At 45.7% G+C, this 26,546-nt stretch overlaps 2 protein-coding genes across 4 annotated transcripts; one reads left to right on the top strand and one right to left on the bottom strand.

The window, feature by feature from the left end:
- Positions 1-48: 48 nt before the first annotated feature.
- On the top strand, positions 49-3,614 carry EMC6 (ER membrane protein complex subunit 6). 2 transcript variants are annotated; one of them, XM_054008258.1, is made up of 3 exons: positions 49-136; positions 868-939; positions 3,055-3,614. In XM_054008258.1, the coding sequence occupies exon 3, from the start codon at positions 3,092-3,094 to the stop codon at positions 3,422-3,424; it is 333 nt and encodes a 110-aa protein (XP_053864233.1). In that variant the 5' UTR covers positions 49-136; positions 868-939; positions 3,055-3,091; the 3' UTR covers positions 3,425-3,614. The 2 variants fall into 2 exon arrangements, with proteins under 2 accessions (XP_053864233.1, XP_053864234.1); XM_054008259.1 differs by lacking the exon at positions 49-136 and adding an exon at positions 204-308.
- Positions 3,615-3,873: 259 nt separating this feature from the next.
- Positions 3,874-26,067, bottom strand: P2RX5 (purinergic receptor P2X 5). 2 transcript variants are annotated; one of them, XM_054008253.1, is made up of 12 exons: positions 25,931-26,067; positions 22,566-22,716; positions 19,066-19,137; positions 16,533-16,608; positions 14,747-14,843; positions 14,113-14,193; positions 12,713-12,851; positions 11,410-11,546; positions 10,549-10,642; positions 9,800-9,865; positions 8,411-8,493; positions 3,874-7,215 (listed from the first exon to the last, which is right to left on the bottom strand). In XM_054008253.1, exons 1-12 carry the CDS (start codon positions 26,065-26,067, stop codon positions 7,107-7,109), a joined length of 1,242 nt encoding a protein of 413 aa, XP_053864228.1. In that variant the 3' UTR covers positions 3,874-7,106. The 2 variants fall into 2 exon arrangements, with proteins under 2 accessions (XP_053864228.1, XP_053864229.1); XM_054008254.1 differs by lacking the exon at positions 14,113-14,193.
- Between the last annotated feature and the right edge of the window lie 479 nt (positions 26,068-26,546).

The raw sequence follows: 26,546 nt of genomic DNA, 5'->3' as shown, positions 1-26,546 counted from the left end.
AGCCGAGGAGCCAATCGGGCGCCGCCTCGGGCCGAGGGAGCGCCGGCGCATGCGCATTGAGAGCGGCGAGGAGGGGGCGATGTTTCCCGGCAGCCTTTATTCCAAGATGGCGGGCTCCCGCCGGCGGTAGGGGCGGGTAAGTCGTTGCTGTTACCGCGGCCGGGCCGGGCAGCCGCTGGGGCTTCGTAGGGACGTCGGGCCGGGCCTCGCCCTCGGGTCAACCCACGCCCGGCGGCGCTGACTCGGGCATGTCCTTTGGGCGGCCCCCGTCCAGGCCTGGGCCTCCGGGGCCCCCGGGCGGGAGCGGGGTGAGAGCAGGAGCGGGGGTTGGGTCAGAGTGGGGGCGGGGTGAGGGCACCCCAGGGGGCTCGCCCCTCCCCCCCCGTGCCCAGGAGGGCGCTGGTCTTGCGCTCGGGCCCCGCTGTTTCTCGTGTAGCCGCCAGGCTGCAGGAGGGGCGGAGAGTAGTTGCGAGGCCGATGTTCTGCCCCATAAAGGTGCAGCAGCGAGCTGGGGCCAGCCTGGTTCTGCGGCCTAGGGCGGTGTCCCCACGGGCCCGGCCATGGCCCTGAGACTCCGTCCCCCAGGCTGGTCCTGCGTCCCAGCCCTGCTCAGGGCTAAGGGACAGCTGCACTGGGTGTTTTCTTTTCGTCCCTCCTGGAGTCGGTGACCCCAGAGAACACTAAACCAGTCTTCCAAATTCCTCACCTGCGCTTCACTCAGCGTGGGGGAAATGGAGCTAGCTTGGGGCTGGGTGGTTTTGCTTTAACCAGGGGAAAGGAGGAGACATATCGATTTAAATCTGCTTTTACTGCTATTTTGTATAATGTGCCTATGAATATTAAGGTTTGTGAAATCTTTTTTTACAGAAAGCTACAGTTGGGGTCCAAACAGCTTGACAAACCCTTAGTCTTCTGTGTTCTGGTTGCATTCTACCTCAGGTAATTACATTATGAGGCCCTCCAAATTTTCCAGAAGCTTCAGTTAAGCACAACACTCTTTGCTTTCAGTCCTGAACTTTTATATAGGGTTGCTACTGAACAACTATCATGTTCCACCCTAGTAATCGCTGCATTACACTGCTGAGTAGAGTGATCCCTGTATCTAGTTATTTTGGGTCTAAGCCCAGTGGAGGAGGGGTTCTTTAATATTAGTAAAGCACAGTGAAATCATTGGATGAAAAGTGCTATAGAAATGCCAAGTAGTGGTTTTAATGCAGTGTGCAGCTACGTGAGGCTAATTGGGTCCTGTAGTATCTAGATACTTCTTCCTTGGATTTAATTACAACCTCCGAATTTAGGTAGTTAGCTAAAGAAGTGGCATTGTTGAACAGACCAAAACAATAGAAATTTAAGTGTAAATAGGAAATCTTACCCAAACTCTTTGTGCTACAAAAAGGATGTGAATTTAAAATGTGGGTTGCTGTTACAACTACATGTATGTACACTACAATATATTGAAAGAGAAGGCCATAGAGATGAGCAATCTCATTATAAATTGGGCTTGCAAGTCTTCTACTGGAAGCTGTGTGCTTGGGGCAAGTGACTGCCCAGGAGAGATTCAAATGCTGCCCAGATGATTAGCAGAGCATGCACACCCATCCTGCTTGCTAGGGAGGAGGGTGCTGATGTCAGGATGTCCCCCTCTCCCCCGCACCCCATCTTGCCAGAGCAGGGCAGAGGGGGGGACAGCCTGGCTCAGGAAGGACTAGGGTGAATGCCTTTCTTAAAGAGACAGTGCACTGTTTGAGATTTCCCCAGAAGCCAGCTCTCACATACAAACTCTCCCTGCCTCTGTACCCCATCTCTGCAGAGCAGAGGAGGGGAGAGGAGACAACAACAGCAGGAGAGCTTTCAGTGAGTGTCTTAAAGAGACAGCACATGGCGAAGTGGGGAGGGATAGCTCAGTGGTTTGAGCATTGGCCTGCTAAACCCAGGGTTGTGAGTTCAATCCTTGAGGGGGCTGTTTAAAGAACTGGGGTAAAAATCTGTCTGGGGTTTGGCCCTGCTTTGAGCAGGGGGTTGGACTAGATGACCTCCTGAGGGTCCCTTCCAACCCTGATATTCTGTGATCTCAGAAATGTCCCCAGCAGCCAGCACACACCCTCTCTCTGTGTGTCTCTCTCTCTCACACACACACGCACACACACACACACTCTCTCTCTCTCTCTCATACCCACCCACCCATACCTCCCAGCACATACTTGTATTAATGTTGTTACTTCTTGGTACTTCCTGCAATGCACATATATTCTCTGTAATTTCAAAGTGTTATTTTTAGTGTTTTGACTGGTCTGTGCATTTCATAATTTTTATTTCTCTTACACTTAAATTTAATTCTTTGAGTAGTGAGTTCTAAAATACCTAACCTGTCCTGACTTGGAAGGATAAATTCATTTTTTTTTTTTAGACTCTTACTAAAGCTGGCCTAAATTTTTCTTACTGTAACAAGTAAATTTGTGTGCTGTAGACCTACAATAGCGAGATTGGTTGAGTTTTGTTTATATGTGTGGTGTTAATGACTAAAGGGCTCCGAGGTTGAGATGTAAACTTACCTGATTAATGCAAGTTAATTTTATATTTACATAAAATCCAAGTGTAGACTACCTGACTTGCTTGAATGTTTTAGCAGCTTTTTGAATACCATCAGTTATAACAGCTAGTAGACATGTGAATAGCTCCTTGATTTCTTGTAGTTATTCAAAGACCACCACTTATTTCTAGTACAGATAACTGGGAATCCAGTTTGTCCAAGACACTACTCATCAAATCAGTTTTTTTCGAAGGTCATGAACAATGTTCTGATGACTGATGCATTTCACATGCTGTCAGGCCGGACATTACCAAAATGGGCAACAGATTATAGGTACTCTTCAATTTATCAATTTACTGATGGTGATTTGTACTAAAGAGGTCAATTTCCAAGTAGCTGTGCATTTTTCACTTTCAGTTCCTGCTGTTAGTTATGGACAGGAGGGAAAAGAATTGTTCCATCCCATCTTCCCAAATAAAATGAAATTGACTTAGTACAATAGCTTGTTCTCTCCTTTGACCTAGTCTCGTTGGGAGAAGGACTTGACTCCAAACCAGAGCAATGGCTACAATGGTGGCTAAGCGAGAAGGGCCTCAGTTCATCAGCGAAGGAGCAGTCCGAGGGAATGCAGCCATTCTGGATTATTGCAGGACATCCGTTTCTGCCTTGTCAGGAGCAACAGCAGGAATTCTTGGCCTGACTGGTTTACATGGCTTCATCTTCTACTTCTTGGCTTCTGTCCTTCTCTCAGTGCTTTTGGTATTAAAAGCTGGACGGCGGTGGAATAAGTACTTTAAATCCCGAAGGCCACTTTTCACTGGGGGGCTTATCGGAGGTCTCTTCACGTATGTCCTCTTCTGGACTTTCCTCTATGGCATGGTGCATGTCTACTAAAAAAGTAATAACCACTTTAGCTGCAATGGGTTTTAATGAAATAGGAGGACTGTTGCCAAAAATTCATCTAAACAACTATGCCAGCTTTTTAAATTGTTGTTCATTGCTTGTATTGTTAAGGCGGTCAGTAACTTATGTTTGAGTACAAAACTCTGTAGTATTTGTCTAATTAAATTGAATGTAAAATGTCTTATAGAAAAGTCACTTAAATTGCTTCCCACACATTTATAAGTATCCCATGAATCGCTAAAGATCACCATTTGTCCACCATTCTTGGCGGACTTTATTCCTTTTACATTTTGCCTCTGTAAGATCAGCAATAGCAGCTTTATTTTATGTTGTGTTCCCACTGTCACCGTTTGCATCAGCATACAAGCATTGGTAAAAACAGTATCTTTAGCCATAAGCTTAATGCAATGAAATCCAAAAGGAAAAACACTGACACAAAGTTAGTTTCATGGTAATATGTAATTAAATGTACATGAAACTGGACAGAAGTATCTTATTTGTCTGGATCCTTAGTGTAAGTGCTGTGATCCTGGGTACAGTCACTTTACAAATAGGAAATTAAAGTTACTAAAACATTTCAATCTCTTCCATGCATTGCTTTTGCAGAGCATACTTTTTGTAATGGCAGATATAAAAGGCAATAAGTAGTACAGTCATGAGTCACTGTTTTGGGTTTTTAGTGGTATTTGTACAATGCTTTCCACTGACATAATACTACATTATGCCAAAGGAAACCACAGTGTCCTATGAATCAGTATCCATTATAGCTAAAATGAACAAACCCACAGCCGGAGATCTGGAATAGACTCACTTAGTATTTCCCCAAACTTACAATGCATTATTGTGGTAATATATTTCATTTTCTGCAAGAAAATCAAGGACAGACTGAGCTGTAAACTGCAGCTTTCAGCTATAGGACAGGCCCTACAATCCCTCTTCATCAGTTTTCTTAGTGAGCGGGTATATAGTCTCTGCACTTGTATGGTGACAGGGCTCTAAAGCACACTTAGCAGTATTTCCATACAAGGAGAAAACTGAATCAGCAGTAGCATTTTTGCAATTCACCCTATTCTGAAGCATAAATTACTAACCAGTGACACAGAACATTGTGTAAAACATTTTCCCACTTGTACTTTGAAATGCCTTTTTTAAATAGTCTGCCCTCTATTTTAAACTTTACTTAATATTGAAACAAAGTAGTTATATATGAAAGAGGGAAATTGACAATACTATAAATACTGTCTGCCATACTATATATTTACAGTCAATATACCTTTGGTCTCCTGCAAAATAACATGGTCTAGTTACTGAATTCTGTCAAAGCTATTTTTCTATATTGAGTCATGCATCTTTTAAACATGGGCATTTTAGTTAACTTAAATGGGTAGCTTTATTAATATACTTGTACGGTTCAAATGTTATGTATGCATTTCAAAACAAAATGGGGAAAACAGCGTGTATATGGTTAATCACCATTATCTAAAATAATACAACATACAGAAGAGACAACATTATCCTACAACAGACAAATTCCATTGCTATATATTAACTCCAAGGAAAAATATCAAATTTTGTAAAAAGAAAGTTACTGTTTGTGACTAATCTCTGTACTGACTTACCTTAAAAAAATATATATATAGGATGGGGATCGAGTTTTGTGATGGGGGACCTAAAGCCTTCAACTCAGAAAGTGGGTTAGGTCCTTTCTAACAAGGTAACATTATTTTGGCAAGTTAAAGTATTAGACTACAGAACAGGCCTAGCCTTGTTTTTATTTGTGATGAGCTGTTTGAGTGAATCATACCGTAGTATGAGGTGATTTAGCATTGTATTATATGTTTCAGCTTCAAAAACTACTTAAGTATAGATGGTTAAGATCGAGTTATGTTGGCTTAGTTAAGTTTACACGGTCCTGTTTGCATCAAGCCAATGCTGTCAGGTTTCACCTTAAAGTCATTCACCAGTTGTTGTTTTTGAATTGAGTGAAAAGCCTGACCCGGGGCTATTAATGTCGGATTTCAAAGCAAGGCAGCTTAATCTTCACCACCTACCATTTTCATCCAAGGCTAGTGAGTCAAATTCATCCTAAGGAAGCACAGAGCCAAGTAGAATTGACTTTTGTGGTTTTGCTTCCTAGTATTTTTTCCTACCACTTTTGGGAAGTTATATCACCATCTGAATTTAGGTCATAGAGTTTTGTGAGTCAGAAACAAAGGCTCATTGTCCTTTCAAAAGCCGTGTAACCAAAAAAAAGTTAAGTATTAGATTTCTAACTTTTAAATAAATCCTGTAACTTGTAGTAGGTTGGGAGATACAGAATGACGTGGGAAACAAAGTCCAATTGGTACTATTCCTCTCCACACACCCACATTTCAAACTGTGGATAACAAAACAGACAGAGTAGCTGTCCCTGACTAGAGCTGCCTGATCCAGTAACTCTGACTATCCATTCCTACTGGCAGAAGCATCAAGTTCCTCCTTTGTCAGGAATCAGTAAGTAAGGTAGAGAGGATAATCATCCCTGAACCAAACAAAAAGCACAGTGACAATAAAAAGGAGTTGCTGAGAAAAGCATGAAACCAACTGGTCAATGAAGGGAGGCTTGGTTATTGAATGTGCTGTTATTGACAGATGCCTTGATGCACACTGTTAACACACTGAATATTTGATACTTTCTTTCCGTATTCAGCTTCCAATGGCTGTTTGTCCAAAAGAAAATTCAGAAAAAAGTGTTAACATCAGGCCAGTAACAAAGCATATGTCAACTTCCTTAGAAGCATCACCCAAGTTGTTTCAAAATATTCCCCTGATCAGCTACCTGCTATGCCACACTATGCTTTCTTATACCCCAAAATGTCAAGTTACCTGGACCAATTACTAGAGGACAAACTTCATCCCTTTACTGTAGGTTATTCTGGCATTTTTAAACACTAGATTTAACAAAAGTTCTATATTAATTTGCTCATGAGAGCTTTGCCAGGCCAACTGCAAATATCACTGAGCCTGGTTGGTTTTGGAGTGGGGTTGGTAAAGTGCTTCTATGGAAATAGGAGAATACCATGGTCTATAGAATAAGGGCTCTTCCTGTGAAAACATCTTGAGAGTCACTTTGCCTTTGGTATGATGTTACTTGAACTACAGACAAATTGAATGAAACGCCGGATCTTATTTATCTCAACACCAGCCCAAAGGATTTCAATCTGCTCTTACAGGTAGATCATACAGGACTTGGGAACTGGTGTTGCAGTGCAGCTGAACAGAAGGCGATTCTGGTTTCCCAACCTCAACTCTCCTCACAATGTCAAATGCCACGTGTCTTTGTCACTGACATTTCACTAGCAGAAGCAATGCAGGGCTACAGAATAATGCTGGTTATCTATTTATGTGCATATAAAAATGTTGCCTGGTTTCTTCTACATTTTTCTTTATAATACAAAAGTTCTGTAGCAATGGCACAGGAGTCACCAGCTCAAGATAGGGAAGAGTGCCTTAGATCAGAAGGGGTGATATTTTTAGCAAACTGCTCTCTTGAACAGAATAGCTATAACTGACCTCTTCTCTGAGCATCCAAATGATACAATAGACCTGACCATGGCTGTCTCCACCTCAAAGTTTGGTTGCTGTGTTTTACCATTGTAGTCTTTATGGAACATGTTTTCCAGCTGACAGACTCTTAGGTCTCAACTGTCTGTAGTTGTCTCAGCTGCTCTAATGTAGCCAGCGATTCTGAGTTCTGGTTCCCATTCGCTGTTCCACCTGGTAAAGACTTTCTTGAACTGGACCTGTGGGAACAAAAGGCAAGAAGGGCAGTACCTTACGTTTATTTACCTTGCAGTGAAGCAGAAGAGGAGTCTTGGTGGGACCTTCAGCATTTCCAAGAGAGAGAGACAAAGAATGTTTAAACCATTGCTTCTGGAGATGGGTAAATTTCTCCCTGGCTTGGCTAATGGACAGAACTGAGCCATTTTCATAAGTAGTCTGTTTTGACTAAACTATAAGTGTTCATAACAAACGTTTGTTGTTTCAATGGATTGTTTTTTTAAGGTCCATTTGTGCATCACAGAAGCTATGTTGATTTTTGCATAATGCCCACAATGGCCTCAGGGCACCTTGCTGTAGCTCTACTTGGAGCTCTGCACATAGCCACAGGCACAAATAACCTTATCTATTCCATGAAGCTCACACTGAATTTGTGATGTCAAGTCTTTTAGAAAAAAAATCTTTCCCACAATTTTCTGGCAACTTCATGATTGAAACAGATGGGTCAGTTGTTCCATTGATATAGATCTGTAAACTCCCTCTTAATTCAAGTAGATTGCACACAAATATAATCAAAAGGACCTTGGATGCTACATGAAAAATAAATGTCAACGTGATACTCAGACTTCAGGGTTCAAAGCAATGGAGCGCTGACACTGTGACAATGTTCTATTACAGGAACTGTGTACTCGAGGTTTTATCAGATGGACGCTGGTGCAGCAGAGTGACTCACTCTGCCATTCTCAGTTGGCTGAACTCCAGTGGCCCAGAAAATGGATCTACAGGGTTTAAGTCTGTCGTAACTGAGAGGACATGGCCCCTTTTGCATCCCAGCCAGGCCTACATTAGCTTAGCCCTGAAGCCACCCTTTAACATAGCAGCTCTCGGGCTGGAGTTCTGATTTTCATCTTTATAAGTGAAAGGAAAAGGCATCCAGGGCTTTTAGTAGTTGCCATTGATTCCATTTGGCATCATTATGGATGGAGAGCCAGGAGCCATTTGCAGCCTGAACAATGACACAGCAGCTTCCCTATTTCCCTGACTCCAGCAATGACTTATGGAGGGAGCAGCTTGGCTATACTCATCTGTATGCATGTAATTTCCTGGAATCAAATGCCCTCCTTCTGCAATTAAAATGTCCTTTGTTTCTATATTTGTCCATTTAATGATTGGACAGTATAATGCTATACACATAAATGCAACAAGAGTCCCACTTACTTCACTTCCTCATATTTTTTGCCTCGATAGAAGTTGCTCTTTTTCATCAGATACAGTAGCACCACGTCACAGAAGAAAGCCCCCTGCAAAATATTGGAGGCAGCACATTACTGTAATAAGCAACTGAAAGCAAATGCATAATCTCCCTGTAAAAATCCCCAAAGCCGCTACATTATCTTCCTCCCCATCTCTCCTGAAAACTCACCTGTGCTGTGAAGCCTACAAAATGTTTGACAATGGCTACTCTTAGCCAGTGTACCGTGACTGTTGCTTATTATGGTAATCATGATCCTCCCACTGTCAGCTTGTGCTCTCGTTTGCGTATTGCAGCCACCTGTTGTCTCACATTCAGACTGTAAGTTCTTTGAGGTTGGGACTGTCTTTGTCTTATGTGTACACTGCACCTAGCACCTTGGGGTCCTGATTGGCAACTCTAGGCACTACTGCAGAGCAAATAATCATGTCTTCAGTCCCAACCTTGCATGTGAAAAGCTTTAGCAAAGCAATTGTTTCCACTTTATGGGGCCAGAATACCCTAGGCTACTAGATATCACTTAATTAGATAGCTCCAGGGCATCTGAGCACCCACAACACCCCTGTGAGGCAGGACAATGGTATTATCTATCCCAGTTGTGCAGATGGGAAACTGAGGCATGGACAAAGTACGTGACTTGCCCAAGGTTCATGTTGGCATGGAAAACACACTGGGTTCACAAACATCAACATCCTCATTTTCTACATATGGACCAGGAATGTAATGAGATTCTATTTAGCTTTTATTCATTAACACGGCAATATGCCAATTTCCCTCAGGCGGAGTATCTTGCCCAAAGTGGTTTCAGACAATGGAACAAACGAGAAAAAAAAGACACCGAGTCACAATTCATAGGAGGCTTATTGTAAAGTTTACTCAGTAATAATAATTCAGTGATAATGGGATTAATCTTGCCTTGTCTAGGCTTTCACACCATAGTCATCACCATAGTATCTGAGCTAAGAGATGTCCGCATATCACAGCTGCTTCCTTGTGCCATGTGTTGCATCTCTCAAGTGCAATAGTAGATCTGATTTGCAGTGGGCAGTGGTTAAAGGAGGAAAACTGAAAGTCTATGGCACCGTTTATAAACTAAGCATTTATACTGTGCTCATTACTGCAGTGTCTATTCTCCCTACTGTGTTCTGCCATGCTGGGGTGCCCACAGCACAAAGTGTATTAACTGATGGCTCCCTTCTAAAGGCACAAACCCAACCAATCAGCCTTTCTAAAGAACGTGACTATTTTTTCAGGCAAACTGTTTATCCTGGAAACATCTCAACCACAGGATTTGGACATGGTTCAGGTTCTGATACTTTTCTTTCATCCCTAAAGAGGATGATACATTTACTTACTGCACCCATAAGCGCGAGTCCTGAGCCCACGTTGATTATCGTTGGAATGATGTTAAATTTACCTGCCTGAAAGAAATATAAAACACTTAGTGCTAGCCGAGCAGTTACCACAAGCTGAACTGATGGCCATAGAGTTACACGTAGGGTAAATTTGGCTCTATGCATGTGTTTGGTTAGCAGTACGTGCTAGAAGCCATCAGGCAGAGTTCCTGAGCATGCTTTGAGACTAGTGCTACATTCTAAGAGGCATGTGTTTGTCTGGTAGCAGCCTGGCCCTGCTTGCCTTCCTAAGCCTGTGACGTCACACCAGACTAGGTCTCTCCTGAATGCTGATCCTCTTTCTCCAGCTCTACTCTCATACTACAGTGGGTATTGGCAGGGAAACCAAATAATAGCTTCCATAATCCTCGCACTGCTGAACATCACATGGACCAGTTTCCTCAATGAGCATGAGAAGTGTAGAGAGGATCCTGCAGGCTGATATTGACTAATCTATTGATCTTACTTTGAGCAGCCCAGGGCATCCCTTCAGCTTCACTCCAGACTCTTTTCTTCCCTTTGTGTATCAAGTCAACTTGCTAGTGACAATGAAACATTGCCTGCCAAGAATCCTTCCCCATCACAAACAAGGGGGTGGTTTCGCCCTAGGGTTGCCCTTCCCCACTCTGGTGGTACCTACCCAACAACAAAAGTCTGACTCCACCCTTATTTCTTCTAGGACCAGAAATATCCTGGCATAGGCTCCTCACCTTGCCATTCACCATCACATCAAAGCGTATTCCGTAGGCTTTTATCAGTGTCCTGTACTCAACTCCTTCAGCATCCCTGTAATATTTGGCAAATCTAGAAAGCAAAGAATGCAAGAACATTGATTTTAACCCAGTCCCCTGCCTCCCTCATGTAAGAACAAGTTTGAATTCACCCTCTCTGTTCAAACCTAGGTATATTTCCCTTTAAAAATTTGGGGTATATTTGATTAACAAGCATGACCTTGTCCTAAACTTGAGGTCTCAGAGGAGCATGTGAATGGGTTCTGTATCAGCCAGTTCTTGACATCATGTTTCATTTCTAGCCTTAGCCAGACTAATGGGAAAGCCTGTCTTGCTGGGTAGCTCTAAGCCCACTGAAATCACTGTGATGGCCTCAGCGTACATTTCCTTATCATTAGAGTGGGAAACTGGAAGGTAAAAACCCTACACCTGTTCGATGTCATGACTGGAACCCAAGGATCACTCTCAGTAGCTGGCTGACCCTGGTGGGGGTGATGATGCAGGAGCAGTGCTTAATGCAGAATATGAAAGACTCAGCAAAACTCAGACAATCTTTGTAATTCTAGATTAGGAATCACTGCAAATACCTCAAGACTTCGGTGTCTGGAGGGTACTAGCTTTGGAGAAAGAGAGTGTGAGTGTATAAAAACCGTGATGAACATTTTAAAAGGCCATATACTGGAGAACCGGCATAGGTGCAGCTGAAATACTTAGCCAGGAATAGTTAGGAACAGAATCTGATTTAACCTATGAGCTGATACTGTTACAGTGGCATTTTCAAGGGCCCCTGTGCCTGAGAGTTACACAGTGGTACCCACTCCCATCACTGCCTTTCATTACCTGAAGTTGTATCCAGAGGAGATGGATTTTTCTGCAAACTTGTTATCCAGACGGCTAAAAGAATAGTGAGGGTTGCATTCAGAAGCAGCTTTATCAAGATCACAGTCCCATTCAATCTGAATTCCTATCACACCACCCTTAATGAAAGAGAGACATGTTTTCAGTGTGCTTGTTTGTAGCTTGGCTTGGTTTGTTCATTTTTAAATCATGTCTGCTCCTCTGCCGAGTGTCCCTTGAGGGAGATAAAAGTGTAGTAGGCTCCCCTGGTCCTGAACTCATACTCAGATCAGGATGAGCCAAACTTAGGCAATTGAGGTGAATCATATTTTTCTACAGTCACCCTGGCTCTTCCCATGCTGGGCATCTGGAGACAGTTTCACTGAGAGCTTCCTCACAGTGCCCTGACACCAACTCCAACCCCACCTAGAAGGACCCCCCCCCCATCTGTACTCTCTGTTGTAATGAGGATTTTCATGCCAAGGGTGTTCATTACGTTCCTATTAGCTGACGTGTTCACTTTAGCAAAATAGATATTTGTTCACTAAGGGTAAAATTCTGCCCTGTGCAGAGGGCCAACATGAGGTCTGTGTAGCACTTAACCCTAATTGTGCGGGGATTTGAGAGGGGCTTAGGTCTTGTGCTGGCTCCTCTGGACAGGGGTGAATTTCACCCTAAGCACCAACAGTAAAATATTCTGTATTTCTTTGGACTTGGAAGCACCAGTCAATGGGGTATTCAGGAAAGCTACATTCCCTTTAGGGAGTATAGTTAAATGTAGTCCTTCAAGGGACCTGAACAAGAGCTTTGTGTAACTCAAAAGCTTGTCCCTTTCACCAACGGAGTTGGTCCAATAAAAGATATCACCTCACCCACCTTGTCCTTCAAGGGACACTGTTAAAGCTGGCTGGGGCAGGCATGGTGACATTTTAACATGCAAGGTCCAGGAGTTCTTTACATAGATCCAAAACTGACATTTCAACAGTGTTTTAAAAAAAAAAAAAACATCCTGTGAGCAACTCATGCGCAGCCCAACTGTAACAAACCAGGGTGCTCAGCCAGACATGTACAAGGTACCCTGCAGTAACGCAGAAGTGGGCAGGTGGAAATACTTCAGTTCCATGGGGTTATTATAGGCAAGAGACAAGATGATTTTAAAGCTCAATGACCTGCCATGGTTCTGGAAATGAGAAGTCCTCATGGGGGGAGGGGAAGAGTTTTGATCACTGGAAGGATTATCAGCTTTTCCAGAGAGGAATGTTTGTTTAGCTGGTGCGGTGTATGGGAGAATAAGGAAGGATCATACCTCAGATGCCATGTCCTGAAAGTTGTTCCCAGCCCAGCTCACGAGTTTGCCCAGGTGGAATATGGGGCAGTAAAGGTGCTGTGCACTGTAGTGGCAGTGTTTCAGGTAGGAGTCATTATCAGTGTTTAGCACATTAGTCCTGCATATGGGAAACAACAGAACCAGTCTGACCTTTCTCTTTGCCTGCCCTACAGAACAGCCATAGGAAGATTCTCTTCCAAGGCCAAAGAGATGAGTCTCCTCTTCACCACTAATCATAATAATCCAATAGGACAGAAAGAGCATTCTTGCCACTAATCCTATTATCCTGTGAGCATCTCTGCAGCCACCCCCCAATGAATGCATCCTGCTGTGCTTGGATGCAAACAAACCCCGAGCCTGCAAACAGATCCACGCAGACAGACTTATACCCATGCAGAACTGATGGCAAGATCAGGCTCTAAAGAAAGATCCATTTAGGCGGTGACTTTCGGAACCATACCTGGATTGTTCTTTCTGATTTTAAGCAGAGCCGCCCATTGCAATTCTATCTCATGCTCTCTCTCATAATAACACGCTAGAAATGCACAACTGAAGCTACCCAGAGCGGTGATGTGAAAATGCTCGTTTCGACAGAGGTTTCTGTAAGTAGAGCCACAGCCAATATCTCCTGTTCCTACCTTCACACCCATCATTACAAGTGGAAAATTGAAAATCAGCATTTTCCACACAACTTGCCCAGGTTATTTCATTTTTACAGCATAATAATTTGGGGTGAAACCGCAAAATGTTCTTATTTTTTACCTAATTGGTGAAAACGCTATCCCCCATCAGCTTCCCCTAGCTTGGAGAGTTGATTTCTTTCTAAATCAAGGCCCAAGTAGTCCACTCCCCTTTCCCCTGAATACTGCTGGTTGATGGACATGCTGGGTTTAGATCATGTAGGCTATTAGGTAGGCTGCCAGCCCAGTTGTACTCTAGGTGTGGGAGAGGAATACCCCTATTTTCATATACATGGGCTTGTTATTCAGTTAGATTAATAACAATCCTGTGATGGAAATTATGGGTCATATTCATCTCATTGGTCAGTGCAGTGACAGCTTGCATACACATAGGCAGACAGCTGTCAAAGATTACATTCCATGACTGACAGTCTAACTCCAGCCATTGTTTGGCTGGGAAGCTCTCACCAGACTGAAAATCTTCCCCTAAGCTCAAATCCTTCATTATCTTCCCTGCTCCTACATAGCCAGAAACCAAATACTGTCCTCCGGTTACCAAGGAAACAGTCACCATCCTAGATAGGAGTGCTCAGATCACATGCCCACATGCATTGAGGAGAAAAACACAGAAGCCATTTGGATTATTGACAAAAGAAAGATTGCTGAGAGAGAAAGAAACAGAGACAGGCAGACACTTACTTGGAGAATTTAAACTTAGGGAAACGGATCGAGTTTTTGATATAAACGGTGAAGTTTTCTGCAGTCGCTAAAAGCGGTTTCCTGAAAGAGAGGGGGCAAAATTCTCTTGGCTTTATAGTCATTGTTCTTCTGCCCATTGTTTAGACATTTAACGGACATGTTCATGTAATAAGCAGAATTGGAGTCCAATCCTGCAGAATGCCCCCTGAAGACAGAGAAAGGGCTGCTGCTCCCAGACCCTTGGCTCCTATTGAGAATCAATTCTGTTCCACACTCTTCCCCTTTGGCCAGCCTACCTCAGTTATTGTGTTTTGTAAGTGAGTTGTTTGAGAAAAGGGCAGTGTTAGGGGGAGTCAGGGAATAGCAAGGGCTGGAAGATGCCCTGCAAGAAGCATGTGCACCATCTTTAGAAGGAGCAAGGTACGGGCCCTCATGCAGAATTTCCTGCTGCCCTGGCACATTTTAAACATAGCAGATGTTTTCTAACCTCGTGCGATCAAGCCAACGGGAATCTCTGCAAATACAACCCAGAGACTTATCTTCAGTTGCTTGTTAGGAAACAGAAGTCATGCTTCAAAATAAGACAAAAGCCAGGCAACGCATGCTCAGTAACAATGCAAGAAGGGGAACATACTTGGGCTTGGACTTTTTCTCCACCGGACACCACGCTAATATTTCACACGTCCCATTGGTGTTGCTCCCGACTTTCAAACAGCGGCCAGTCTTGACCCCTGTGGGGCAGACAAGGTCATGGAAAAGGTCACTCAAGGCTGGCACCTCCCTTTTCCCTGGCCCACTAGGGCAGATTAAACGTTACTTTGTCTTCATTGTAACCCTAAGTCCTCCCAGCTGTGAAATGTTCTCTCCCTGCTTGAACAACTGCTCTGTTGTTGCTTTTCTGAGCAGCCTCAGGGTATCTTGGCAGGGTGACTGTAAACCATTTGATTTAGCAGAGCTCCGTTTAAATGGGCTGTAAACAAGTCAGTGATCTCAAATAAAGATGGTTGAGAGTGAAGTCACTGCTGCTCCCTCTCAGTTACTGACTGGAGACATCTGGGACCATGACAGTCCCAGCAGCTCAGCATGGTATTTGCTTTCATCTCCCAAGAGAACAGCTGTCCAACATGGCACATCCAGGGGTTCCCTTTCCTCCAAGGAGTCCTTGAGCCTTTGTTAATTGCTGACCTCAGTCTCAGGGCTCTTGGGGGGCACTTGCTGACCATGCTATAATGCCCGGCTCAGGCTGGGCCTCCTGGTACAGTTGATTCAGTTTGGAAAAGCCAGGTCACTTTGGAATGCAAGAGCTGGGCTGCTGTGAATCATCAACCACCCTTTATAGCGCACACGGGGAGGAGGAACATCTATGGCTCAGGGCCAACAAGATGTGCAAGGATATGCAGTGACACCCCCCCACACCAAAAAACAAACAAAAAAACCTCCTGGGGTTATGGCCCAGACCCAAGGTCACAGTCCCAACTGCTCTGGAGTGCCCAGGGCTCTTGCCCAGGGACAGCAATGGACACATCCTGTATCTTGCCATCTCCTGTTAAAAAGGGAGTGTTCCCGATATTATGTGTTGCAAATACATTTTCATCTTGTGTTCCTCCTTTGTCCCTCCCCTGCTGTGCACAGACCAAGTGCAGGAAAGCACAAGGACAGAATTACTCATGCTCTATCATTTCCCACTTCGCTTTCCTCAACCAGCCTCCAAAGAGTTTTGCTGACTGGCCAGGTCAGTGCCCAGGCCTTGCCACTACTCCAGCACACCTCTCCTCCACAGCTCTTTACCCAGTTACTCATGCCACATGCCTTGGGCAACTCCTCTTGAGCCAGACTCCCAGCCTGCTGCATTCAGAGCCAGAGACATGCTGTGAAATCTCTGCCCTGGGGAGATCCTTGGGGATTCTGCAATACATTTAATGCCAAGCATCAAGAATCCTGTTAGGCCCAGTCTAGGTGCCTTAGCCAGCTGACCCTGCCCGGCTGCTGCTACCAATGGTAAAATATGTTATTAATGTAATTTATGTCAGCTTTGTGCTCATGAAAAGAGAAGACTAAGAACACTGGTTAGTGCAGGTGTGGCACCTGATTTCCCCACAGCTCTGCTGATGCATCTCCATCCTGCAGGACCCCCAGCTTCTAGTCCTGGGTCCACCTCTATGGCCACTTTCTCAAGCTCTCCCAAGGCACTTGAATCCTGACCTACATCCCACTTCTCACTGAGAGACTCCCATAAAGCTCTGCCAAGACACCTCAGTCCTGACTTGCAACACCCCCGTTATTCTGAGACAGGGACTCCCATAAATCTCTCCCTCCTCCTCCAATCATCTTCTCAAGCTAAGTTCTTAAGTAGAGAACGGTCTTCCTCAGAAGGCAAGCTCATTGCACAAGAAGTGCAGGGGGATGATCTCATCTCTTACCATTGCCAGCTATCACAGCTTCCCCCGCAGGGCAGTCCCTGTTCTTGCTGCACAGTGCGTCTCGAATGCCAGTACTCTGCAAAGCAGATGATTGCAGCAAGTAAGGCATGTGATAGAAAGCATGATGTGCTTTCACTGGAACGCTCCTCCACATAGAACTTCATGTACCCGCCACCCCAAAAACACTTAGATTTACATTGTGGGGGTGAAGAACTAAGTGAAAGGGATACATCTGAACTCATGTCAGCCTCCCAAAATTCACTCATCCACTCAGGCTGGATGAACAAGTTTTTTGATAGGGGAGTAAAATATTACGTTTTTCTTCCTCCTCATCACAGTAATAGGGTGAGACTTTCAAAAAATACCTAAGTCATTTAAAAAACGACAAAGACGTCTGTTAGTCTATAAGGTGCCACAGGACTCTTTGTCGCTTTTTACAGATCCAGAATAACACGGCTACCCCTCTGCTACTAAGTCATTTAGAAACTTGAGTCCCTTGTTCTCCTAGGTCATGTAGGTGCTTTAGGAAATCCCTAAATTCTCTCTGGCATACTTCCATGAGGATTACAAGAAACATTTCAGTAGGGTAATTAGGTCACTTTTACAAAGAGCCACCGAGTTCATCCCTTATGCAGTGGGGATAACATATAAAATATAATTGTCCTGGAGGAAATTTATAGTTTAACAAATGGGTGTGCATGCTAGCACTCAAGAGCAGCCCTGCAGTAACAAACCAGTAATGTACCCAGGGACTGGGTCTCTCTATCATGTTATTTTTTATGCAATGCCGCCAATCACTAGCATCTGAACAATTGTGTGAGAGAAAAACAGATTGCACTCCCTGGCTCCCACAGGTCTCTAGAAACAAGCAGGAGGAAACAAACTATCATTAAGATGATGGGATAATGCCACCTTTGCTTTAATCGAAAAACTTTCTCACTCTGAAATAAAGCAGAGACATCCTGTTTGATTGGACACATTCTTATTCCTCTTCCATCTCTGCATGCTGTGCTAGCCTGGCCACTTGAGGGCAGTGTTGTTTTACCCAGCTAAGCTCCGTTGTCTGGCAGGCCTCCAGAGTGCTTAATTTAAGATGACCTCTTCAGACAGATATGGAGCCCAGCCAGAGGAAATGACGGTCATTAACTAGGCCTCAGCCCTGAGAGCTTGTTACCAACACACTGGCTTTCCCAACTGCCTGATGGGTTGACCACTGCTGGTGTTTGCTACAAAAATTGGCACAGGATAGGGCAAAGTTAGTAAGGATGCTGGTGAGATGATAAATAATGAAGCAAAACATTTCTACATGTTTATGACCGACAGCAGCCCGCCAACTCAGGCTCTGGGCACTACTGAACTGGGACTCCTCTGAGTCTTTTATGATAGGACTGGAAAGAACTCCTGTTCCTTGCCTAATTTAGGACCCAATCCTGAAAGGTGCTGAGTAGGAGTTAGTGGGAACTGCGGGTGTTCAGCACCTCTCAGGTTGGGGCCTGTAACAGGGGAACTGTCCCCTTTAAGGCTAGCAGGGATCAGGGGTCAGGTAAGTGTTGTGAGAGAGGAAGTGATCTCGGGGAATAATTAGAGTTTGCAGAAAACCCAGAGTATTGTCTCTTGTAGTGTAAGATGGGGACAGACTCCCTCTCTCCTAGCCAACCAAGGCAAGCTCTGGGAAAGAGGGCAGGAGACATTGTGCGATGGACACATAGCGGAAGGACTGCTGCCCTCTGCCTGCCCAGCGAGAAAAGGACTGAACTACAAAGCTGGGGGAAGCTGGTTTAAGGCTACAGCACACAGGCCCCAGGAGATCATCTGTGGGTCTCCTGAACAAAGGAGAGGAAGCTTGTTTGAATCAGCACATAGGCCCCAGGAGGAGGGCTGGGGAGTCCAGAATGAAGGAGAAGGGTTGTTGGCCCAACGGGCTAAAGGAGTTTGTATTTGGGAGAAGACTAAATAGATAAGACCTCACAAAGGGGGATCCTATTTTAAGTATTCCGGCCTGACTGTAAATTATTGTAAAGAACTAATAGGGATATAAGTCTGGGTGCCTGCAGGGTTACCTCACGCCATGAGGGGGTGCTCTGAGACCACCCCTGGCTACGGGCTCGTTCTTCTGGCATTACTGCAAGAGTCTTCTCTACACAAAACCCAGGATTGTTTCATTTGGACTCCACTTGATCTCCTCATATGACCACTCTCCCTTAGCTAAAAGGTTACCTTTCTCTAATGACCGTATGCTGTTATGGCCTGATTTCCAGTGGTGCTGAGGTCCTGCACTTCTCATTGAAGTCAATGGAGGATGTAAAGTGCTTAGCACCTCTGAAAATTAAGCCAGCTGATTCTGCCCTCCCCAAGGCCTAATCCCCTTCTTCCCTTGTCGAGTTACTCTTGTACAGGCCTGAGAGAACCCCTGCCTCCCAGCTACGTTCATAGCCTCTCAAGTATTCAAGTTTCTCAACTTTCCTCTTTGTCCATTCGTATCCATATTTTTAGGGGGGGGGGGAGTCAAGGAAGTGGGGGCAGTTCTTCCTACCTCAGGGCACGTGTCCTGCCTTTGGTTTGGGGTCACAATCAGATTTGTCATAACGAAGAAAATGTTTTCACCCTAAAAAAAAAAAAAAAGAAGAAGAAAAGAAAATTTATAAGCCCTTTTTAACTCCTAGGATCTGCTTTAAAACATTAGTGCTAATAAGAAACCATCACAGCATAGGTGTTGTTTTATAATAATAAAACCTAGTTCTGATCTAGCACTTCTCAGGTGGTAGCGTCTTCAGCTGATCCGTCTTTCCCACTAATCTGATTCAGTCCATAGTTTAGGAGGCTTCTGGTCCTGGAATCCTCACTGGCACAAAGGGCTTGTCTACACTGGCAATTTACCGCACTGCAACTCTCTCACTCAGGGGTGTGAAAAAACAACCCCCCTGAGCACAGCAAGTTTCAGCGCGGTGAAGTGCCAGTGTAGACAGCGCACCAGCACTGGGCGCTATTCCCCTCGTGGAGGTGGGTTTTTTTAGAGCGCTGGGAGAGCTCTCTCCCAGCACTCTGCCGTGACTACACAAGCCACGTTAAAGGCTGCCACAGCAGCACTTTAGCATTGCCAGTGTAGACTAGCAAGTAATGCCTTCTACCATCTCCGTCCCATCCTGGCAGGCAATGACCTGGCCTGTTATACACACCCTGGTCACATCTCATCTGAACTACAGCAATGGGATAGACCTGGGCATGAAGCCTTCTGTGCTTAAGAAATGCCAACTCTCCTCCACTCTATCTACACTAGCTTCCTATAGAACAGCAAGTCAAGGTCCAGGTCTTGGTCCTTATCTTCAAGGTGTTCAACGGCCTGTCTCGATAAGTATGTATAAAGGAGCCTAAAGCTCCAGGATAAGGACTGCGGTCAGCAACTCCACCCCTCAGGCCCGATGGAACTGTCCGCCACACAGGTAAGACTTACCTGTGCAGGAGACAGTGCTTCTTTGGGGGCTGGTCCCAGACTGTGGAATGAACGCCCCCAGAACCAAGGACCATCCCAAATTCTCACCACCTCCTGCTTCAAATGCCATCTGCACTTCTCCGACCTGCCTTCTCCAATATAAACTCAGAGCAACAGGCACATAAAAACAAACAAACAATCGCTACCAAAACAAAATGCTCCACTGCACATACAATTCTCCCTGGAGAGAGAGGATGGCAGAAAGGCTAAACCATGTGCATCAGATGTTGGTCACATTGCTTAATACACTACTGGAAAGTGCTTGGACACTATAGTGATGGACGTGGGATAAGAACCTATATAGGATAGAATAGATTTGAATTGCTGCAGTGACATACAAGCAGCCTGGTTCTGTATTATTAATGGCATTGGCTAAATATGCTGGAAGAGATGTTCTCTATCCACACCAGGGAGGGGTTCTGATGCACTGTGTTTGCCGATGGAATACACTTTATTTAGTGGAACATTACTTGGCTTTTAAAAATACATTTGGCTTTAACATCACATCCTGTTTTGCTGCATCGATTATTGCTGGGGCCAGCAACCAGCAGCATCTGGGGCATTTGGGAGTGGGTTTGAGTGAAATGCATTAACTTTGAACATAATCAAGAGGATAAACCAAAAGCTCTGGAGACCTAGGGAAGCAGCATTTACCAGCTCCGTTCACTCTCCTTTCAAAGTACAGTCCCTTCTTGTGTGCCATATACATTGGCCAAACCGGACAGTCTCTACGCAAAATAATAAATGGACACAAATCTGACATCAGGAATCATAACATTCAAAAACCAGTGGGAGAGCACTTCAACCTCCCTAACCACTCAGTGACAGACTTGAAGGTGGCGATTTTGCAACAAAAAAACTTCAAAAACAGACTCCAAAGAGAGACTGCTGAACTTGAATTAATATGCAAATTAGATACAATTAACTTAGATTTGAACAGAGACTGGGAATGGTTGGGTCATTACACTAATTGAATCTATTTCCCCATGTTAAGTTATCCTCACACCTTCTATGGGTCATCTCGATTATCACTTCAAAGGTTTTTTTCTCTCCTGCTGATGATAGCTCATCTCAATTGATTGGCCTCTTACAGTTGGTATGGCGACTCCCACCTTTTCATGTTCTCTGTCCGTATAAATATCTTCTTTCTGTGTGTTCCATTCTATGCATCCGATGAAGTGGGCTGTAGCCCACGAAAGCTTATGCTCAAATAAATTTGTTAGTCTCGAAGGTGCCACAAGGACTCCTGTTCTTTTTGCGGATACAGACTAACACGGCTGCTACTCTGAAACCTGACATAGTAACAGGGCCAGTGGCAAATCCTGGTGCATGACTCATGTTGAAAATAACTATCAGTGTCCCTGCCTGGTTCATGCGGATGGGCGTACACACCGACACCTGGTCCAGTGGGCATGAAAGTCCTGGACACCACCTAGGGCGGACAGAGTTTCAGGCAGTGCAACCATTTACCACACAGAGTCTTATTGCGCGTTTCATGCCGAGTGTCTGACTGGAGGCCACGTTTTTCACATTAGCAATGAGCTTTGGTTGTAAAGTCCGGGTGGGCTAGTGAGCAGAGCAGAGCACTGGTGCCAAATCTGAGTGAGTACAGACTGGGGCACGAGATGGAAGCTCTTATTGGCATGCACAACTTCACTGGATAGAAAGGGTAGCAACAGAGGGACTGCATCAGGCTGCCACGCACATTGCTCTCGCTTTACTGTCCTCTGCACTGCCTCAGCGTTTGCTGTCTTGTAAAAGTCTGTCACAGACTGGGAAGGGTCAGACTTTCAGCCCTATGCCCCACCGCACCCTTTTTTTTTTCTGCACAGGCTTTTGTGCACATGCAACTGACTGTGCAAGCAAAAGTGGACGTGCAAACGGCCACTGGTGAGTGCAAGTCGGATAGCTCCCAACCCAGTCCTCACTTATCCAGTATGTGCACTCACAAGGGTTGCCCCCAAACAGGGGCCAGCCCACATCTGCAGGTACAGCTGGCCAAGGAAATGGGCATGTGTGACACTTGAATGAATCGAGCAAGGAGCCAGGAGGGTTAAACCAGAGCAACTCATATACTCAGCGCCACTATCATCTGATTCCTCCGCCTCCTCCTCTGGGCTTCCCCCTCAGAGAGGCCCTGCATTTACTCATGCCTGCTCTGTTCAGGTAGAGCCTAATCCAGGATGTTGCTTAAGCATGTGCTTAACTTTAAGCAGGTGAGCAGTCTCAATTAAGTCAATGGACCACTCACCTGCTTAAATTTAAGCACATGCTTAAATGCTTTGCTAGATCAGCACCCTGGCCTGACATCCATCCAAGGCCGAGAGGAGGCTGGCTGAGCGTTCGCTGGAAAGAGCTAAAAGGAGGCACAGAACTGAGATTCTCTGGTAGCCCCTCTCCTGGGCATTCACAGAGCTACAGGGACTGGCAACTTCATTCCAGTCGCCAATAGTGACCGAGCAGGAATTAGCCCCCAGTCTTTCTAGCTAAAGAAAGTGAGGAATAAAGCAAAGGGGACTCAGCAACAGAGCCGCTGTGCAAACCTGTGGGGGAATGACATAGTCAGCGACATCCCACAGCCTCTCTCCCAGCTCCGAGGTGTTGGTGAAAGCCACACCCTTCAGCTTGGTGATGACGGAGCTCTGGATGGAGGTGTCCGAGTCCTGGTAGCCTTTCTTGACGACAAAGACCCACCTGTGAACAACACAGCAGGCAGCAGCATTAGCCAGGATGGCCAGCCGAATGGACCAATGTGGCACGTTAGCTAGAGAAGGGTTGTGCCAAGGTAAAGCACAGTTCAAGGGTAAATCAGAATATACAAGTGATACCAAACCCCTCTCAACCACAGCTCCAAATTTAGGTTAAGCCCTTTGATGCAAGTCACCTGTCCAGCAAATCCCCTAATGACCTCAACTCCTAAATGTTTCCAGTGCACCCAAAACACTGTGGCTAACAGAATATGCAGCACTTTCCATCTGTCAATCTCACAGCACTTGCCAAGGGGTCAGAGTATCATTATTCTCATTCTACACATGGGGAAAAGTGAAGGGAAGCAACTTGCCCAGCATCACACTAACTCAGTGGCAGAGCTAGCAATACAACCCAGGCCTCCAGACGCCAGCTCCCCTGCTCAGCTGGCCATCCACAGCCAGGTCGAGGGGGTGGTATTGCATATATAGTCCAAGCCCAGGTAATTCTTACCCAGGCAAAGCTCCCATTGACTTCTGTAGGAATGAGTGAAGGCCCTCGCTCTATCTGTTAGTATCATCCTGCTCTGCTATATACCTCGGATTTACCGACTCCTATTACAGATGACATTTGTTTTGGGAGAGTCATTTTTGGCATCTGGCAGATGTATTTACTGGAGAGACCCACGCAGCCCCCAGGACTCTGCCTGATCACACAGATAAATAATATGCATTTTATAACCTGCCACAAAATTCCAGCCCTGCAGCAGGTCACTGCTAGGGAGATGCAGCCCAGGAAGGTGGGCAGGGATTTTGCTTACAGAAATCAACAGGGAATATTCCCATTATCCTGGAGCCGTCACCTCAGCACCAATGCCATCTTCTGAGCAACGCGCGTACCTCGGATGGCTCAGATGCTGCCAGCATGAGGAACAACTCTCAGTGTGTGGCACAGACCTTCCTCAAGAGACTGGGAACATGAGTCCCACCCACCAAGACACTATGGAGCGAACAGGAGTCCTCAGACCCAAGGGACTGGAAGCTGAACCTGCACAGCTGAGGAGGGATCACCGCTGCAGCCCTCCTTAGCATGGCCACCCTGCATAGGGGGCCAAAGCCAAAGCTCAAGCCTCACCACCCCAAGCTGGGGCTGGGGGACAAAGCCGAAGCCCAGGGCTTCAGCCCCAGGCAGGGGGCCTGTAGCCTGAACCCTGCAGCCCAGGGCTGAAGCCCTTGGCTCAGCTGCGGCCCCAAGTGGTTGGGCTTTGGCCCTGGGCCCCAGCAAGTCTAACACTAGCCCTGGTGAACCCATTAAAACGGGTGCGACCCAGCTTGAGAACCCCCGCACTAGGCCCATCACAGTCTTAATCTGCTGTCCAGTCCCCTCTGATTTCTCCTTCCCGAGCTAACGAATCCTCGGCTTTGCAATCTCTCACTGCACACCAGAGCTCTAACTAGCCTCCCTTCCTGATTCCCACCACGACCCAACGGTTTGGGGGGGGAATGGAGACGTAAAGCCCTTGCAGAACTGAATGAGGTGCCTGCCAGCTGTCAGTCACCCCGACAGTGTATCAGGGAGAACCTCAGGCAAGCTAAATGAGCAGGTTATAGACTGCAGGTTTCACTGGGCGGGGAGCAGACAATGTCTGTAGGAACCCTTGGAATGCACCGAGCACTGAGCATGCCACTGAATGCAGCAAGTGCAAACAGCTGCTATGAGGGGTGGGGATAGCAACAGCACATGCCTGACTTATGCCTGCTTTTAGAGGCAGAGTAAGAATAAACCAAGAAAGTCCCCCCGCCCCTTGCAAATTCTCAGACTTTCTCATCTTCCCAAGAAAACCAGCTTTTCGCAGTGTGGACTTGACAGTGACCCGGTTCGAGGCAGGTCTCTAGTTCCCCCCATTCGAATGTGACAGGGCACCCGGTGTGGGCAGATGTGCCCGAGCTCCAGGGCTGCTCATCTGAATGCACACTGATGAATAATAAAATCATCATACTAATGCCATTGATCACTGTGCCTGAGATGCAAGCCCAGCCTAGCAGCAAAGGGGTTAACACAACAATCACATTCAGTTATACGGTACTACAGAGATGCATGGGGCTATACACACCAATGGGAACAGCCCATTCACCTAGTGTTTTCAATGTCTCCCAGGCAGAAGTCACGTTAGTATCCTCTTTTCTCAGGGGAGGGGGTATCATAGCTACAGGATTCCTCCTTTAATAGCTCACACAGGCCAGGCTTCTGAGACCCATCCCTGCTCTGCTAACCAATGTACACACAGACAGCAACTGTGCACCTTTCTATAAATAAACCCAAGCGGCAGAGTGACTCTGCTATATTTATTCCGTTTTGGTGCGGGGGCACTCAAAGGACAAACAGCTAAGCTGGTGGTTTTGGTTTGAGACTCTTACAAATAGCATCCTGGATCATCCTGGGAAGCCCCTGACACTCCAGGAGGAACAGCACACACATTACACAATTCATCAGCCTGTTGGGACATGGAGCTTGGTAATTCAGGGCCTGATCCTGTGAGGCGCGAAGCATTGAGTTCAATGAGAGATGAGGGCGCTCAGGATGTTGTAGGACTGGATCCTCTCAGAGCAGTGCTGGAGCCATCACCATGCCAACCAGTCCTGCTCTGAATCGACACGCATGCCACCTCTCTCCGCATTCCCATCCCTGCCCCCTATTCTGGCTTGCTCAGCAAAGGAATTTGCCACTCAGTACTGGCCCGTTTTGCTCTCAATTCAATCAGACAGCTACTATCACACCCAGAATCCTGCATTTAATAGAGTCACACAGAGTCAAACCTCACCTGGCACATCCCGAGCGTCAGCAATAACAGCCACAAACACTTCAGCTTCTAATAGAGGTTAGCTACAGTGGCTTGGGACCATAATTACAGAATACTGAAATAAGGATAAAAATAATACATCATAAGGCAATAGTAACATTTGCTCTATTTTTAAATCTAATGATAATCTTAAATGGTAATGGGGGAGGGGAAAGCTGAGTCTTTCTACTGGGGGAATCTAGATATTTGCCTCTTACATTACACAAAATCCCTATTTTGATTAGGAAATTCAAGCATTCATATTCAGGCAGGTAAAGCATTATAGAGCCTGTACATATGGTCCCTCGTAACAGCCAGGGCACCAAATTCCATTGCGATGTAACAGTATCATATGCACAGAGTGACCCTGACCGCACTTACCCCACCAGGTAAGCCAGGATGGACAGCTGCACCACTCGATAGAGAATTCCCACCTTCTTGTTCTTCGCAATGACATATTTTTCGGTTTTATAATCAAAAAGCGACAGACACAGACCCTTCCAACCGACCTGCCCCATTCTCCCTGCTCACTCTGCATCAGTGACAGATCGAAAAAGCAGCACTAGATTATTCACACGTGCTTTGCATTGAAACCTGATCACACCAATCCCCGTAAAAAACTGCCTATCTCCACCCTCCTTCTCAGCTGCTGTCAAGCAAGCAGAAGCACCTTCCTTACAGCCAGCACTGCAGTAACAAGAAAGGGATTCTCACTGACCTCCTAAGCAAAGAATTCACCTGCCCAGGCACAAGTCCCTGATAAATTCTGTCAGCCCCAGAAAGTGCTGGATTCTCTCATTCCTTTCCCCACAATCCAGAAACAATGATCATTAAAACAGACTTAGGGCTGAGCCTTTAAAACCAGAGAGCTGTATTCTCTCTCTCTCTCTCTCAACCTGAGTAGTCCTTGCTCACTTTTATTCAGTCTTTATTCTGGCAAAACTCTCACTGACTTCCTTGGGAGTGTGCTGAAGTCAGGAGAATTTGGCCCATCTGG

Source organism: Malaclemys terrapin, chromosome 18 (assembly GCF_027887155.1).
Source record: "Malaclemys terrapin pileata isolate rMalTer1 chromosome 18, rMalTer1.hap1, whole genome shotgun sequence".
Taxonomy (NCBI): domain Eukaryota; kingdom Metazoa; phylum Chordata; order Testudines; family Emydidae; genus Malaclemys; species Malaclemys terrapin.
Note: the sequence above shows the minus strand (reverse complement) of the source record. Positions and strands in the feature narration are given on the sequence as shown.